The sequence below is a fragment of the Petromyzon marinus genome, chromosome 5 (assembly GCF_048934315.1).
Source record: "Petromyzon marinus isolate PM22_M1 ecotype Great Lakes invasive population chromosome 5, UKy_Petmar_22M1.pri1.0, whole genome shotgun sequence".
Classification (NCBI taxonomy): domain Eukaryota; kingdom Metazoa; phylum Chordata; class Hyperoartia; order Petromyzontiformes; family Petromyzontidae; genus Petromyzon; species Petromyzon marinus.
The window spans coordinates 12,803,631-12,821,569 of NC_133671.1; the positions used below are offsets into that span (position 1 = coordinate 12,803,631).

At 43.7% G+C, this 17,939-nt stretch overlaps 1 protein-coding gene across 4 annotated transcripts in view; it reads left to right on the top strand.

The window, feature by feature from the left end:
* The window catches only part of LOC116939065 (serine/threonine-protein kinase TAO1-like), a 38,031-nt gene extending 24,868 nt beyond the window's left edge, over positions 1-13,163 (top strand). For 3 of the 4 annotated variants that reach the window (XM_032946958.2, XM_032946960.2, XM_076061613.1), the window contains 5 exons: positions 23-226; positions 765-1,004; positions 1,721-1,933; positions 2,057-2,245; positions 3,149-13,163. In XM_032946958.2, the coding sequence (XP_032802849.1) occupies positions 23-226; positions 765-1,004; positions 1,721-1,933; positions 2,057-2,245; positions 3,149-3,535 (1,233 nt within the window). In that variant the 3' untranslated portion in view covers positions 3,536-13,163. The remainder of the gene's footprint in view (positions 1-22; positions 227-764; positions 1,005-1,720; positions 1,934-2,056; positions 2,246-3,148) is intronic. The other variant, XM_032946959.2, reaches the window with a different exon arrangement.
* Positions 13,164-17,939: the final 4,776 nt, after the last annotated feature.

Genomic DNA, 17,939 nt, shown 5'->3' on the forward strand with positions numbered 1-17,939 from the left:
TTTCCTGTTTTTTTTGTGCAAGGAGTTGAATGAGAATCAAAGCACACCCAAGAAAGAGAAGCAGGAGTGGCTGTCCCGGCAGAAGGAGACGATTCAGCACTTCCAGGCGGAGGAGGAGGCTACCATGTTGCGCAGCCAGCGTCACTACCTGGAGCTCGAGTGCCGGCGCTTCAAGCGGCGCATGCTGCTGGAGAGGCACAACCTCGAGCAGGGTCTGCTCCGAGAGGTAATGCTACGTGTTGGCATGCGTGAATCCTGTATACCCATGTGGTGTTGATGCAACACTCCTGTAACGTGTAGCAGACTGTTCATCTGACATTGACTTACAGCAGATATTTGGTTCACCGGGCCTCTCGGCTCGTTCAAATTCCACCTTAATACACACCCGTTCTTAAAGGCCTTTTTACTGAATATTTTTTTATACTTTCGGTTAACAATTTGGTGGCATGTTCTAAACACTAGCTTGCATGCCTTAATTGTTTATTCAGGTTTTTTTTCTATAATGTTTCTGTTTTTAGCTATGTACAGCACTTCGTGACTTCCTCTTTAAACATTGCTTTTAGAAGTGTATAATATTATTATTTTACTAGACTGCATATGTAATTTCATGCATGTTGCCTTTTACTTTCAACTGATAATGACAATTGACAATGTAGCAACAGCCATGGGTATGTCACTGTGTATTTGCGTTCCCTCACCTGCGCGCGTGTGTGTGCGTGTGTGTGCGTGTACGCGCTTGTTCGTTTGTCACGTGCTCACAAAAGGAGCTGAACAAGAAGCAGATGCAGAAGGACTCGGAACATGCGATGCTGCTACGGCACCACGAGGCCACCCAGGATCTGGAGTTCCGTCACCTGAACACGGTGCAGCGCATGCGCAGCGAGCTGATCCGCCTGCAGCACCAGACGGAGCTCGCCAACCAGATGGAGTATAACAAGGGGCGTGAGCGCGAGCTACGACGCAAGCACGTCATGGAGATCCGCCAACAGCCCAAGTGTCTCAGGGTCAGTGTTGAGCGTTTAAGATGCTGTTCGGGAATCTGAATGAGAATATTTATTTACTGGAGGAATCCGATGAGCCTTTATCAAGCTCTTTTTTTCACGGATATCTCTTTGACCGAGTAAGGTTGAAGTGTTATATGGTGGGTCGTTCTGAGTGAGGTTACCCGCAGTAGTTTTTAGCGAGGGACGATGGTATTTTGGATTTTAAAGGTTTTGATCGATGCGAAGCATTTTTTGTAAACAATATTTAACAACACAAAAACGACATTGATTACAAGAAAAAGGCATTGCCAGTTGTTTGAGTCTTCCTTTCGGTAAACAAATCACGTGAAGAACAGCCCATTCATTGATGAGAATAGTTGTATGTAGAGAGTGGGGTGTAATCTCAAGTATTTTTTAAATATGCATAATTTCACATCTAATAAAAGGTATCATTCATGTTTGCACGAAAATTTGCACAATTTTTTAATATGATTATGCATTCAAACACGGATCTATTTTAACCAAATGTATGTTTTAATGTCCTACTTTAACCTGTTAACTTCTTGCTTAGCTCCCCTTTTCATGCCTTATATGATTCAATGCACAAACGTTGTTTCGTTCACTGCACAGCATCCCTATAAGCCACCACCATGAAACTGCCTCCACAATGCACATGACATCGACAGCTACCTCAATCTTGCTTCTCTGCCCCTTTCTCCCTTTCTGCCGTGATTCAGGTAAAAGAAATCCAGATCAAAAAGCAGTTCCAGGACACGTGCAAGGTGCAGACACGGCAGTACAAGGCTCTGCGCAACCATCTGCTGGAGACCACGCCCAAGGGCGACCATAAAGCCGTGCTCAAGCGCCTCAAGGACGAGCAGACGCGCAAACTCGCCATATTGGCAGAGCAGTACGAGCACACCATCAACGAGATGATGTCCACACAGGCGGTAAGTGGTCATGGTGGGGGTCACCCCTGCTTTTTTTATTTTTAATCCACGCGCATTTTAAGCCGGTCGTTCCTTCTCGCCGTTTAATCGTCACTCAAATACGAATGTTGCTACCGCTTGCAGCTCCGCCTGGACGAGGCACAGGAGGGCGAGTGCCAGGCCCTGAAGGTGCAGCTGCAGCAGGAGCTGGAGCTGCTAAACGCCTACCAGAGCAAGATCAAGATGCGCACAGATGCGCAGCATGAGCGTGAGCGCAAAGAGCTGGAGCAGAAGGTGTCCCTGCGCCGCGCGCTGCTTGAGCAGAAGGTGAATGTATGTATTTGTTTGCGCATAGGTGCACGTGCATGCTCACACCCAGGGTTGCCGCGAGTTGGCTTATACTACGATATATCGTGCGATTATAATATCCACAATAATCGCATTTTCCCATGCTGATTTTCCTACGTCAGTGCTGCCGTCCACAGGTTTTCATCATTTATTAATTTAGCATCTTCCCTGCAGGGCCACGGAATGTGTACAGAGAAAAGGCTGTTGGGGCGGGCACTTAGTGCCATGTAATTTACTCAGCCTTGCAAATTATTTTCAAACACATTAATTCAAGTTGTAAATAAAGCGTTCTTGCCCATTAAATTGTTGCTCGGAAAAGTGCTTATTTTTTCCGCAGCAATTGTCATAATTTAAGTTAATTTAAATTGTCATACAGTAATGTGTTATAAGTGTTTATAAAGGTACAATGATTAGAAATTGTATGGAAGGCTGAAGTTAAGTGAAATGTCTAAAACACAAACAATACAATACGAGTCAGAGAAAGTTATGGGTCAATTTGTGTCGTGATTATCAAATTTTATATCTTATCGTAAACAATGATGTTGCGGCAACCCTACTTATACTAATACCTCACTCGCACAACAGTCTTTCTATTGTGATCAAAATTAGTGTGATATGAAAAAATGGATAAGCATAGAGAGCTCTTAATGGTTTCACATAAGTTTTTGGTGTGATTGTAGACTGCATATTAAACAGATGCACTTTTGTCAGCTTGTGTACCTAATGCCTGATTGATCATTTGTTGCTCTTATCTCTGCTAGTTCTTATACTTGCAATGGTGGAATTAATTGGAGTTGGAGCACTAAAATGTGTTTAAAATCACCTAAAGTGACACGGTTCACAAAACCAATTTTTACATTTCCCCATGAACCCTTTTGTGTCCTCTAGATTGAAGAGGAGATGGTAGCTCTTCAGACAGAGCGTTCAGACAAGATCCGCTCCCTCTTGGAGCGCCAGGCTCGCGAGATCGAGCTCTTCGACTCAGAGAGCGTGCGCCTGGGCTTCAGCAACCTGGTGCTCTCCAACTTGCCAGCCGAAGCTTTCAGCCACAGTTACCCGGGAGCCCAGGGCTACTCGGGATCCCAGTCAGGCTATGGGGGAGCTGGTGGCGGCGGCGGCGGCAGTGGTGGCAGCCGTGCGGGCAACCCTGGCATGAGAAACAGCCCCCAGCCCATGCGGCGCACGGCCTCCGCATCCGGAGGACAGGGCGACCGTGGCATGAGTCGCAGTTCCAGCGCCTCTTCTCATTTCTCCAATGGATCCTACTACAATTAGCATGGGTGCCACCCCCTCCCGCCCCCCGGGTTGTGTGCTTGCATACTGCCCGTGGCTCCCACTCTGTCCCCTCCTTCCCTCCCTCCACGTCACATCGCCACTGAGCCAGACCCACAGGAGAGGAGCCGGGGCATGAGCACACGTGTTTGTTACGACTCAAGATGGAAAGTCGGACTTTATGTTTGCACCACAGTCCCATTTTTTTAATGTTTGCATTGGTGGTGTTACCGACGACCGACCGTTTAAGCGTGGGATTGTCATTGTATACATTTGGCTAATCTGTCTTCATATTTTTGCATCTCCTGCCTGTGGAAGTCAGAATTTGCTCAAACCCCCAATTTATTGGGATTTTAAAGCCCTTATTGCTTTTAGCAGTCTGTCAATATTTTATTTGCCCCACAATTCATTTGTCTTTACACTTTGGATTAGGCCAAAACTAGAGCGTAAAACTTGCCTCGGGTTTTTAGTTTGGCCCAACATTCTTGATGGATCCATGGCTATGTCTAAGGCTTTTTTGTTATTTTTTTCAATAGCCCAGGGTTTGTAACATAAATGTACTGCATTACAAACAGTGTTGGGGCAGCTGAATTAGTTTTAAGTTTTTATACAAAGTAATAGAAATATCATTTTTGTTTTGACTTAAGACGTGCTGTTAGGCACTGGCTTGCCTGTATATATCTGCTGCCATTCTATTACGTTTACACCTTTTGGGTTTTAAACTGTGAATATGTCACAATGCCCGGATCTGTGATATCACTTTATCCACCGTGTACATCCCTTGTCATCTATTGTTTAAATTCAGTGGAATAAGCTTACACATAAATTACATTGTTTGCATGATACACTGAACTATTGTCAGCATTACAGGGTTAGGTTTTGAAGAAAAAAAAGGTTTGTGCTTAAAAACTACACAACCCACAAGGCTATAGGACACTTGTGCTTGTTCTTCCATACTCGAACAGCATTCCTCACTGAACATTCATGGTAGACATAAGCAGAGGCCCTTGCTGGCAGAAAGACAGATGTGTGGCCATCGTTTAGAGCCATGCTTTTTCAGTTCAGGCAAAGAAAATCGGAGAATTGTGCTTACATCCAATTGTACGTCGTTGTGTACATGTGGAATATTGTGAGAAAATGTGGTATGTTTTCACCATGCATATTTTTTTGCGCACATAGTATCACCTCTTATCAGAAGTGACATTTGCAGTAAACGTAATCATGGTTTATGGTTATAAAATGAGAACAAAGGTTTTATTCAACACGCTTATGCCTAGAGCCTTCGAGCATGAATAGGGTAAACATGCGCTGGGCAGTTTGGTGTATTGTAACCGTGCGTCCAGATGTTGGGCACAGCTGCCGCCTCGAGCTTAGACGCGGGTGCTCTCAATCATATCACACGTTCACTCCCGCAACGGGAGGGAATGCTTGTAAAGAACTGTGCCAAGCATCCTGAAATACCAGAGCAGTTAATGCATATGCTGCCAAATAGGATCACCTCTTCACAGGCTTTGTTAAACATTTGCCGTGCCGGTGGCTATTGCAAGCTTGCGTGTGTTCATGACTTGTAAACTGGTCGGTAGGAACGACGCCTGCTCTTTTAACATCGCAACCATCTAGTGGCCTGATTGGTTTCAATGTGGTTTCTTCAGTGGTGTGTCTAACAATGAGTACTGCATTTTAGGGCCTCCATTTGTACTTGCAGCATCGCAAAGCCATTTTACGTAAATTGATATTTACAGTTTAGCAGGTGACTGTGTTTCGTGTATATTTGGAGTTAAATTAGATGTTAAGGAGAATAGTGTCTTCCCAGTTATTTTGTAATGGGCACTCCTTTGCTGGATTGCTTTAGAATTAATGTAATGAGAATGTGATGTATGTTAATGTAACTAATTATACTTAGGTTTTGTAAATACATTTAAAGAAGTGACTAAATATTTCTTATTTATATGGCATTTAGCTGTCATAAAAAATATTTTTGGCGTAGCAGAAGGCTCAAATGAAAACAAAGCACATTGGAGCTCAACTGTCCAAATTACAATCTTGTTTAAATTTAGCTATTTGTGTCAGGTGCTGTTAAACTGGATGCTTTTTTTATTTTGAGCTGTGCATCTCAACAAGCCTTAGGCTTTAGTTTTTCCTAAGCTGTTGCCTAGCCAGAGGTGGTGTCTCACCAGGCATGTTGGTGCTAGGATCGATTGCCTATGCCGATGTGAGGTCCCAGTCAGGGTTGATGCCAAGTGCGTGTTTGTGCTTATACAGCTTGCCTCATCATAGTTCTGGCCATTCTAGGTTTAAGGCCTGGTAAGAGCTCAAGCTTAACCATACTTTGAGACCCAAGCCAGAGTTTGAGATGGCCGACACCATGTTTCACTCTTCCTATGTACATTGTCACGTCATTTTAGATTTGCTTTTTTTTCTGTTGAAATGTCACAGTCGGTGTATTCTAAACTCACTTATATTTGAGTATAGTATACACAAGAATAACATGTAACCTTTATTAATACCAACAGATAAATATACCGCACTGATTAACATGGTTGGCTACGTTCGGTGCAAAATAAGTTCTACATACATACACACCACCAAAACCATGATAAACGTCATAGATATGCCTCGGTACCAAAATAATGGGAGAAACAAGTACTTATATTTACTCACTGTTCATGACTTGGCACCTGACCAGATTCAGAGCCTGGGGGGGGGGGGTATTGAGACACGAGTTTTGAATCAGGATCTAACTAGGATACAGGCTTCGCCAATGAAGGTAGCATTCTGCCAGGGTTCTTGAGAGATGGCCATTTTTAGTCTGGATTAGTGCCTGAGCAACCATTGAGCCCTTAGGCTGCACCGTTTCGTTCTTGCCAGAGCTGATAGGGGTCTGGCTGAGTTAGAGGATTAGCCGGAGTCGGATGCTAATCTGAGTGTGAAGCCAAACCAGGAGAAAAATTGTGTTCTTGCCAGTGTTGAGCGTTTAAACCATGCTGCTTGTGGTTTGGCTAGCATTGGTGTTTGCCAAAAAAATGGATGCAAATGTTACACACCTTCCTTTGCAATCCCATGTATTTACTGCAGCCAGGGTTGAGGTTAGTTCTTTGGGTGCCACAGTTGAGCCCTAATTTGTTGACTCTTGTCATTGACCATAATCCAGTTAACACCCTTGCCAATCAAAACAGTAAATGTGTCCATACGGTGTGCAAATGAGTTGTATTTTGGTTACTTGGAGGCTTCATACATTGTGCAATTGCGCTGTAGAATTGAAGCAGGTGTAAAAAAAGAAGTAAATGCATAAATGTTCTTAACTTTAATGCATGTCTTGTGTTACTTGATATTTTAATTTCAGAGTGTCAACTCCTTGAGAAATTCAGAATGTGCAGAGATCTAAGTTAATGTAATATTTAGCCTACTACTTTATCCAGTTGTGTTTTGTTGTTTCCAGGTGCGTTTATATTTTGGCTGAGCCATGGACTGCACATGCTGGTTGCTAATTATACAGCATTCTAAAAAGGCACCCACAGCCACCATTCTGCACAGCATGCATTTAAAAGCTTTATACAAGCATACGGTACCATGTGTCGCGTTATTCAACTGTCAGGACATTAAGAAACAAACGTTGAAAAAGGGGTAAAAATATAGGTTACAGTAGAGCAGTACAAGTGGGGTCTGTGACACTGAGTAAAAAGGTGTTTTGCACACAGTGAGCAATGTGATCGGTATTGTTGCCGAGATGTTTATATATCTCTTTGCTGAAAAGGTGCGCATAGATTTGTAATGTCCTGCAGCTTTCAATTAATCCCTGTTCAAAATACAATGATAGGCATTAACATCAGGAGCTGGAGCCTTGTTGAGAGCAGTGGTGAGGTTTAGGTCCAGCTAGGAAAAGACTTGTCTGCTCTATCTTAACCACGTCAGGTGTGATTAATTCCAGGTACATACAGAATAGTACTATACTTGTCTTTTCTTAAATTAGCCACATGTCTTTTCGAGTAATACAGCGTGGAGAAGGTCATGTTCTGAACCGGATTGCAGCCATGCCACTGGTTGGTCGTGACTGATGCTCAGAAAGGTAACCTTGATAAACAATTGTGATGCCGTGATAGTAGCATTCATTTCTTAAGGCACGCCACTGTTTAGGCACATGCACAGGCCACATGCATGTACTTTTCTATAGAATACATGTAAAAAAAGAGGGCAGTGATGTAACAACAGGGTCCCTACCATTGTTATCTCAAGGAGTTACATGAAACATCCTTCAGTTATAAGAGGAAAGCTTTAAACATATATATGAAATAATGAGCTGAAACTTGACATTTGAGCTTCAACAAGTGTACGAGGCACACCGACAGCTGGTGTGCAATACTGTCACTCATGAGATCTCTCAATTGTTTGAGAATATAAAAACACACATCTTGACATCAGGCTGGTTTCTTTAGTCATTATTTCACTGAATGCACACTACACAAATTTGACCGGGCCTGCAATTAATGCAACAGTCTGTGCTGAGTGATCCCTTTGAGGCACCAAAAGGCGGGGGGGGGGGGTGTCCACTGAGCATCGGAGCACAACGGCACCACGTTTAGAACTCGGAAATAACACGTAAAATATTGCTGTTGCACATGGAATCTATTGAGGCACATAACGAAAAATGATCAATGTATCCATTTCCGACGGTGCGTGCACTCCTTGGTGACTCAAATGCCCCGAGGCGACCCTCCCACCACCACCACCCCCCTTTTTTCAGTGCAGGCACATGGGGGGCGGGGGGGGCATAGCTCTTCAGGGTCGTGGCACCGTTAACTGCAGCGTGTTCTGCTTAATGTGGGTCGTAAAGAGTTCCTCGTGTGCAGGTGTGAACTTACAGCATCGACGATAATTTTGTGGGAACGTTTATGGCACTAAAGTGGAGTGCCGCGTGTGCAAAAAGTTATCGGATTTGAAAGAGGCACACCGTTACGTCACATCACTCGCACACGCCTCTTAACATCGCAACATCACTGACACACTCCATCGCCCTTCTCACCCAGGGAACCAGTTAAACAGACTAAAGCAGAGGTATCACTTTTACTCGGCGTCGGCTTCAGCTGGTTTGTTTATATTGTGCTTTGTGTTTCAATATCCACCGTCAGGTTTCGCAGCCACCTACGCGGGGCACAGGTAAAATAATTCCGGTACTGATCGTAGTTCAGTCCAATAAAATCCGCCGTAAAAAATCAGGTAGTACGGATTTCGCATTTAGTGATGGGTTTGTTAATTTAGCCTATTTTCTCTCCACCGTTTTAATGATATGTACACTAACACGCACACAAGCTGCAGCCCTCTAGTGCATGAAACATTGCATCGTATGGGGTATCGAATTCTCTCTTAATACAAGCGAATGCAGCCACGTGCTTTACTTTCTCCAATGTGGCATCTGTTTTTTAGGCCAATGTTGACGCTTGACTCGCAGCAATGTTTATGCTTAGCAATGTTTTAAATCACAGAAATGGAGTGAAAAAAATAAGACTGCTAATTTTTGATCACTCATGGGACACCCTTTAGCAAGAATGTGTAACTTTAGACGCAATCCATTGTCTCTCCATGCAATTATTGTAAATTGGATTATGAGCATAACTTTTTTTTTAATTGGTACATGTGGAAATATGGTCTGTGCAGCGTGCGAGATCTTAAACTCTTCCCAAACCTCATTTATAATATTGATACATAGTGTTGCATTTTTAAAGGGGAAACAAAGTATTATCATTTACAATGCATCGATGGGCAGCTGCATGTCGTGTCTGTGATATGCCCAGTGCTCCAATATGCACATTACCCGGTGGAAGAAATTCGTTTTCTGCCTTTAGCCCTACTTTTTTTTTTGCTAAACATTAATTGACTGTTGGACCGTGCAGTGTTCTTCGTTTTGAATTGCAAGTGTTATTATTTTCAGCTCCTAAGCAAGTAAAATAGATGGGGGATTTACAAAACTGGGACTGAACGGAACTACGGGTTCTCTTAACGATGGGATGGCCATCGCGCTTGCATCTGGGTCGTGTCGAACTAATCTTTGCACCATCAATCGAGCGCTTGTTCCACGAGACAAGTGTGCGGGTTTGTGACTCGGGACGGCTTCCTGTACCCAGGGGACGCATAGGGGGGCAGGCGGTGGCCTCCCAACGAAAGAGCGGTCGGGTGGCCCTGCCAGTACGTGCGCTTGCGTCTTGCACGCCAACTTGCACTCGCAAAATGCGCGCCCATCTGGCAATGGTTTGTTGACAATGGGCGGCGTTTCCATGAGTTCAATAACATGTTTTGTTTTCATTGGCATTAAATCATTTATTTAAAAAAAAAAGTTTGGATCTCTGTGCTGGCCCATTTCCTTTGTCTCCCGGACATTGCGCACCGATGTTCATTTCACGTTCGTCCCGTGTTCTGTATAGATCGCTCTTCTGGCAAGCGGTTCCTTGACCAATTTCTCTACACATTGGTGTTCTTACAAATCAAATTATTGTTTTGCCACCATCTCGCATAGCGAATCTTAGGCGAACAGGTTTATCACTTCCTGTTGCAATCGTAGTGTCATTTACAGCTTTGCAAACTGAACCGTTACGCTTCTATTATAACTTACTAATAGTTAAGGCTTTGGATTTTTTTTTATTGGTGTTACAGAGTTGTGGGCAAAGGTTGAAACTGAATTGGGATGTGTACAGTAACTTAGTTGTGAACTATTAACGCACAGTGGATTCTTATTTTTTATTACGATTATGATCGAGGCGTTTGGTCATGCGGTCCAGTTCAGCTGAGCGGCCGTAAGGAAAGGCTCGGTGTTTTTTGTTTGTTGCTGAACTAACTTTACAGTATTTGTTTTTATTATTTAGCGCTAATGTTATCCGAGAAACGTGAATTCTCGCCGCGTTTTACTGCAATTAATATTTCACAACTGTGTTAATACATAATATATTGAACGGGATGGGATACACCTATTTTGATTAAAACTTGGTTCGAAGTTTTAAAGTTCTGTGCATATAGTTATACGGTGTAATGTAAAGTGAGCGGAAAAAAAAGACCTGCACATTTTAATAAACATTAAATCTCACAAAAGGAACCACTTGAGCTGATGTACTTGTTTCTTCAGGTGAAAAATACTCATTTAATGTGAAATACGTTTAAGGCAAGATGAATTAACTCTACAGATTAAGATAAATTTGGATTGCTTGTTCAATTAAGCGCTGTTATATACAGGGCTCATGGGAGAGAAAAAACTTTTCGCCTCTGTGTGTGGTAGTCGTGCGTTCTGCGGGCGATTTCCCTTGTAAAAAAAAATGCATCTTAAAATGAATTTCGCACCCACTCCAGGGACGACAATTTGCGAAAGTAAACGAGCGCAGCGTACCGTTTTTTTTTTTATAAAACAGTTAAGTATATGCTGTTGTGTAGATGCGTACAAGTATTTCCTCGACGGTATAAAATATCCCTGTCACTTGTCACCGTGAGAGTTACTTTTGGTGCGCGTCTCTCAAGAACTCTGTGTGTGTGTGTACGAGGGACACGCTTTGGCTGCAGCGGTGTGCTATGGTATTAGTTCTGTGCTGTAGTTGTACTTCAATACGTCGTGCTGTGATGATAACCCTGTGATATATAGACGCCGTTTGCTCAACTGGCACGACACTGCTATGCAGGATGGCCAGACCAGCATCTCCCATTGTTAATTCCGCGCTCAGACATCCCCCCCCCATCTTCACGCCACCAGCACACACTCCCAATGCTTCATGTCATTCCACATTTTTTTTTAAATCACTCGCACTGCACGTCTCCCTATGACGCTGGCGTGGAAGTGATTGTTATCCTAATTGCGAACTCTTTACATCCAGAGTAACCTATACGGCCGACTTTTGCTGTGGCGGCTCGACTTTAGGATTGCAACCGCAATCAACCCATTGTCCTGCAACACACAGGCTGATAATATAATTCGTGTACTGTCCTGGGAAGGAGTAGAGCTATAAGCCAGATGATCCAGGGCAATGTTTTTCAAGAGTTCTCGTGAGCTCCCTATCAGCAGCTTGCGCTGATGATCAAAGCAATCAAGAGCTTTGTGTAAAGTGTGCGGAGGCTGACATTGCTTCTGAACATCAAAGATGAATGAGCAGAAATCCGCACCATGGGGGGCGGGGGTCACGAGAACTCAAGATTTGAGAAACGCTGATCTAAGAGGAGGGATCCGCACTCTTACTTCTCTGGTCGTGGCCCTGTGTAGCCGATATGATTTGTATGCCGTGCATAGTCGTACGCACTTCACAGGAGGTTGTCCTGTTGGTTAATATTGCTAACTATTGAGGTGTGCATGCATTGTTGTAAAGGGATCATTATTATGAGCTGGTGTTTCTCATTTATATGCAAGTTGAAAAGCAAATCTACTGGAGGTGGTCAAAAAGAATGAGGGTGGTATATTAAAAGTAGGCACTTTTTAAAGGCTGAACTTTACATAATGTAGATGTTTTAATAAGCATAAAGGAAGAGGACAACCATGTTTGTGAAGTCTGCCTTATCGTTTCTTTATACGTCTGTTGAGGAACAGTTGTACTTTACAGAAGTGAATTCTGTTTTCAATGTAAGCGCACATTTTAATTGTAATATACAGGTACAGGAAGAACAATCCGTAGCTTTGTACTGTACTGTATTGGTCGCAAATGAAATGTGGGTTTCAAAATATTGCTAGTGCTATGTTGATTTTGTTAGCGACTCAAGTCTCAAAATATTTGACCACCCCTTGTACACAACCTAATTGTACTCTTCCAGGTGGGTTTTCAGAAAGACTCTGTAAATAAGAATTATCTAATAGGCTTTGCTTTGTACAATGAAAGTTTTTAACGTTGCTTGTATTAAGTGATACGTGATGAGTGTCTATCAAGTGCCACAACAATCGATATTTTTCAACAATGTTACCAGGACCACGGCTCGGCTAGGTAATGTCAAAATAACACCCTCTAACTTTCCAGCATTTTTCCTAATCACTGCCTCCACCCATGCAGTTGTCGTAATGAAGTGATTGTGTGGACGTGTGTTAAAAGGCGCAAGGCATTTGTGCAGACCGAGTCAATTTGACCCTGCCATGTTACACATGCCACACAGAACGAACCCTTGATTTTGTAGCATTTGTCCATTGGCTTATGGCCAGTGTGGGTTAAATGCACGCCTCTGTCCGTCCTTGTTATCCTTTGGACAGAACTTGGTTTGGGTATCTCAGAAAATGTGTACTTGCATATTTCTCCTCTGCGATTATAAATCTACTCTTATCAGGCAACAGTACAACCTGATTTTTTTTAGGGGTACATTATACATATTCATTAAAAACATTGCAAAGTTTTGCAAAAAAATTACTTAATACGACATTCATGGTCACATTTTATAACTGTATAGTTTATAATGTCCTGCTTTGGGTGTATACTGTAATGGTCTCTAATATGGCCAACATGGTTGTAGCTATGCTTTCAATATAACGTTATCAATTAACACATTTTTTTTAATGTGATGTTGAGAGCGTAGTTTGCGATTAACTATTGCCATCTAGTAAACAGAAGGCATCTGAAGCGAAAGCGACTTCAACTGTTACTTAAATGCTACTGGAAATGCATTAAAATGAAATATCTTTCATGCAGTTTTGCGTGTTTTGTCATGTTTAATTTAACAAGAGGTAATATTCTTGGTTCTTTCGGTAAAGTCACGTAGAAGGGAAACAATAAAATAAAAAACAATAAAATTCTCACGTTTCGACTGCAACACAAGCAATCATCATCAGGTGTGAAAATTGTATTGCTGTGATTTTCACACCTGATGATGATTGCTTGTGTTGCAGTCGAAACGTCGTGAGAATTGTTTAATATTTTTATTATTTTATTGTTTCCCTTCTACGTGACTTTACCGAAAGAACCAAGAATATGAATCCCTGCAGTCACGAAAGCTTTAAATCAAGAGGTAATTACTGAAACTTCTTATATTTGATGTTGACTTCACATGTGAAAGACATTTTAATTGGATCATTATAAGGCATGTAGGATGTAGTATTACGATTTCCACTTGCCATAATTCACATTTTAATTAAAGTGCACATTTGGCTTGAGTCATCTTTGGAATATTAACTCTCAAAAGAGAACAGTTATGCCGATTTTTCAGTAATAACTTGAAGTGCACTCAACCCTGTTGGTACACTGCCAATTGTTTTCAGATTACATACTTCTGGTTTATTGGACTCAATGTATCCCATATATGTTGGGCATCCAAGTTCGTTTAGCATCATCTAAATGAGGGGGTGGAGTAGTGGCACAACAGTTAACGCACTGCTACAACTCGATAACCGGTCATGGCTAATTAATCACGTGATATATGAACTAATCAGTTCTGGCACAACCTCCACCATCCAAATTTACTGAGCATTACAGTACTATAGCAGCATTGACAGCATGAGGTACTTGGTTTATTTTGAGCCATGCACATGTAGCTGAGGATGGTGTGAACATGAGCAGCTAAGCCACGAGAGTTATACAGAATGGAGGCCTGGACATCAAAGGTCCTAACCTATCATTTACGATTCATACTTAATTGCAAAACCAAGCCCCCAGTAAGTGCAGCAAAGGTGATTATATAACCCTACACAACTATTAATACCCACCAGTGGATGAGATGGTTAAATGGCAGCCATCTGCCAATTAACGAACTTTTGCAGCAAGTGAAACCTGAGAATGCATGCATACCTTCAAGTGATACAATGCAATTGCATAACAAATAGGCAGCTAATACGATGACATTTACTCCGCTTTATTGACGTCCAAACAGACGAACCTTACAGCTCACAATGAGGGAGACAGACTTAGAAGACAAATGCCAACCTCGAGTGGGAGCATTCTCAGGGTGTCTTGTCGAGTGCTTGTAGAATCGCCAGTGTGAATCCTGCCGGATACGCATGCTGATTGTGTACTGTGTATTCTTGTGTTTATGCTTCAGATGTGTGTGCCATGTTGTTCGCGTCTTGTGTAGTAAGTCCATTCTGTGCCGTGTGATTTTGCGGTGTCATGTGTGCACTGAGCGCCTCTCGCTTCTTTGCATTTCACCCGGCTCTACAAGTTGTCACTTGAGGATTGTGTCTTCAGCTGCAGGTAGAGAAGCACAAGTAGATACAGCATTAGAAATTAAGTACCAATTTCATATGGTAGAAAACATTGTCAGACATGCAACAGGAGGAAACCACAATACCCACTAAACTCGGCAAAATAAATGTATAACACTGCAAACTACATGAACACTGTATGAAATATAGTGTTCATGTAGTGCTTGTCAATTAGCCTAAATCTGGCTCGTGAAAGCAGTGGTTTGCCAAAACTTGGCATGAACAAAAAACACACGATCGAAATATATCACCTGTGTTCCAGTAGCTGTTTCAGAACAAGTCCCGTTGCAATAAATCTGTGCTAGCTTGTGTTTTATAAATTTCTTGTGAACAAGAAGTTTGATGCACATGGCTTTTTGAAGAACAGAGATCGACCGAGCGCTGTGTGTCGAAAAGGGTGTCACGTTAACGAGTGACAAGGTTGAGTGAATGCGAGTATGTACATGCGGCAGCGATTTCGCGTGCAATCCGTTCTGCCTCCTCCCGCTTCTGCCGCTCCTCCTCCTCTATCCGCCGCTCCTCTGCCGCGATGGGCTTCAGCCGTGCTACACGTGAAGCCACATATTTAAATGTCAATACACAAATACATCTGCACACTCCAGCTTACATTGTATGAGATGTTCTAATTGCACAAAGTTATCTCGCCATAACTGGACGTGATATTGACACCGTTATAATTTTGCACCATAGTCAAACCATGTATCTTGTAAAATAATGTATTACACGTCAACTTTACAGCATACAACTATTGTGCTTATACTTAAAAACACGATAGGATACGTTAAAAGCATGCAAAGTCCAAGTAATTTTTTACATAACGCCTCTGTGTGCTATCTGCATGACCTTTGGAAAATTGTCACAAAACTTATTCTGTAATCCTTTTACATGAGATTACACATTCCCTATCCATCGGTGTTTGATGCATCGCTATCGGACCAAAGGTCTATGGACCAGCAATAACCCAAATATTTTGTTAAAAATAATTGAAAGTTTAACATGTAGGCTTTCGCAACCAATATCCATAATACAGGATTTTTTTGGGTTCGATCCCCTTGAAGCTAGTCGTAATTACTGGCGAAACGTCGTACTCATATTATACACACCGGTTTGCTGTACTGGTAACGAAATGGCATGTTCTGTTTACGTGACAACCCTTACTAATTAGCTGTGTCGGGTGGTTTTGGGATTAACGACACGTATATTTACGCGATCCAACCCAAAAAACCCTGTATTATGGAGATTGATAAGATTTTGGTGCAGTCAACTTGTTTGACTTGTGAATTCAGCTTAATGTGGTGGCTTAAACCCAGATTGCAACCAAGGGACTTTGCGGTGCACACTCTTAATCGGCTCCATGAGCCAACCAGCAACTGCGCAATATTTGGAGGACGATCCAGCGCACAGCTCAGTAAATACTCATGGTCACTTTACCCAATCTGACGGAGCCGTAGACGATACCAAGTCCCAGCGCAGAGTAGCGCGCCATCTGAAATGAAGAGCACCAGAAAATCCACGTTTAGTCTCGACAACAGCTCGGGTAACTGTCATAAAGGGAATAAATACATTTAATCTTACAACTGGACAAATAAACTCAAGCTGCGTGTCAAGGGTTATCCGACACGCGGTCAGGCGCAAAATATCAGCACTGACGTTCCTGCATTGACGTATTAAACTTTCGTAGTACCGAACTTTAACTTTTTTTTAATCAAATAAGGCCCACTGAGCTGCGTAGCTCATTTTCTGAAGCGAACTGGCCACAAACAATTACTCAACGAAGTGACTTATCGCGTGAAAATTCCAAGCAGCCAACTATTCTAAATGTGGACGGAGAACCCGGAGAGAAATCCACGCGACCACGGGGAGAACATGCAAACGCGTCAGGGTCGCAATCGAACCCAGGATCTCCTGCATACCGGGCGAGGTAGTCAACATCTCCTAGCCACCGCGGCGTCCTACAGAATAACTTGTTTCTTCCTTCTAAAATGTGCCTCACAGACCAGGTCTGGTCCCGCACGAGTCGAAAAGCTTTGTTAGATTGCTCGGGAGGACGATCGCGATGTAGCGCGTCTGTATTTGCGCTCCCGAGTGCCATCATCAACCTTGAGATCGCCCGCACATCCGAGCAGGTCAGCGCCGCACGTCATTCGCGCTCTATGACGGCGGCGCCGGACCCTCTCTCTGCATGGCCCTCGGCTTTGTTAACGCAGCATAGGCACGCGTCGCCACGAGTGAGTAATACTGCCTCGTCCTGGGTTTCGACGAAGGAAACAGCGCGGAAGAACCGGGCGCCACCTCGCCTACCGAGTCCCGGGCAAGGTGACCCGGGCAAGGCGACTAGGCAAGCCCACGGCGCCTCGCTAGGCCGCCGCCTAAGAGCTCGGCGCAAAGGGAAGCGTTGGGGAAATACGAGGGACTCAAACGCGCGGCGACGCCGTGAAAGTTGCGGGGATGCTTCCCGAGGCCAGGTTAGAGAGGGACGCTCAGGGAGCCGCGCGTGAGGCGACAATAACCTTGATGAGTGGAGACACTTGCACTGGGGGCACCATCTTGCTGGCCGGCTGCTGCTGGACGACTCGTCGCGCGCTGACGTCACCGCGTACAATTATAATGACGTCTGACGTCACCGCGTACGATGAAAACGGCGCGTGACGCCACCGCGAACAATTGTAAAAACTTGCCTGACGTCAATGCGAACAATTGTAAAGGATTGCGGGACGTCACCGCGTACAAATATAATTGCGCGTGACGTCACGGCGTACAATAAAAAAGTCTTGTGACGTCACGGCGTACAGTTATAATTGAGCGTGACCGTTGCCAGCCTGGTGTGCTGTGAGGCAATTCACGTGGTAACGTCACGCTCAATTATAGTGACATCATCGCGTAAGATATATTTTTTTAAGTGGCGTGTGACGTCATCACGAGCTGGACCCCCACAGTTGTTGCTGGGTGCGACCTCGCGTCATCCGGTACACATCGATGATGGCGCGTGACGTCACCGAGCTTGTATCACGACGAGACATGTCGTCACGCGCGCCGCCGATTCATTGCGGATTAACGAGACGCGTGACGTCACGGCAACTGGTCACGTGAACCACATCACGGTCATTTTCATTGACTTTGCATTCAGAGCATTGAGGCTACCACCAACACTGCCCGGCTTCCTCTACACACAGCTCATCAGTGACCCCACCACCACACTGCCGGCTTCCTCTACACACAGCTCATCAGTGAACCAACCACCACACTGCCCGGCTTCCTCTACAGACAGCT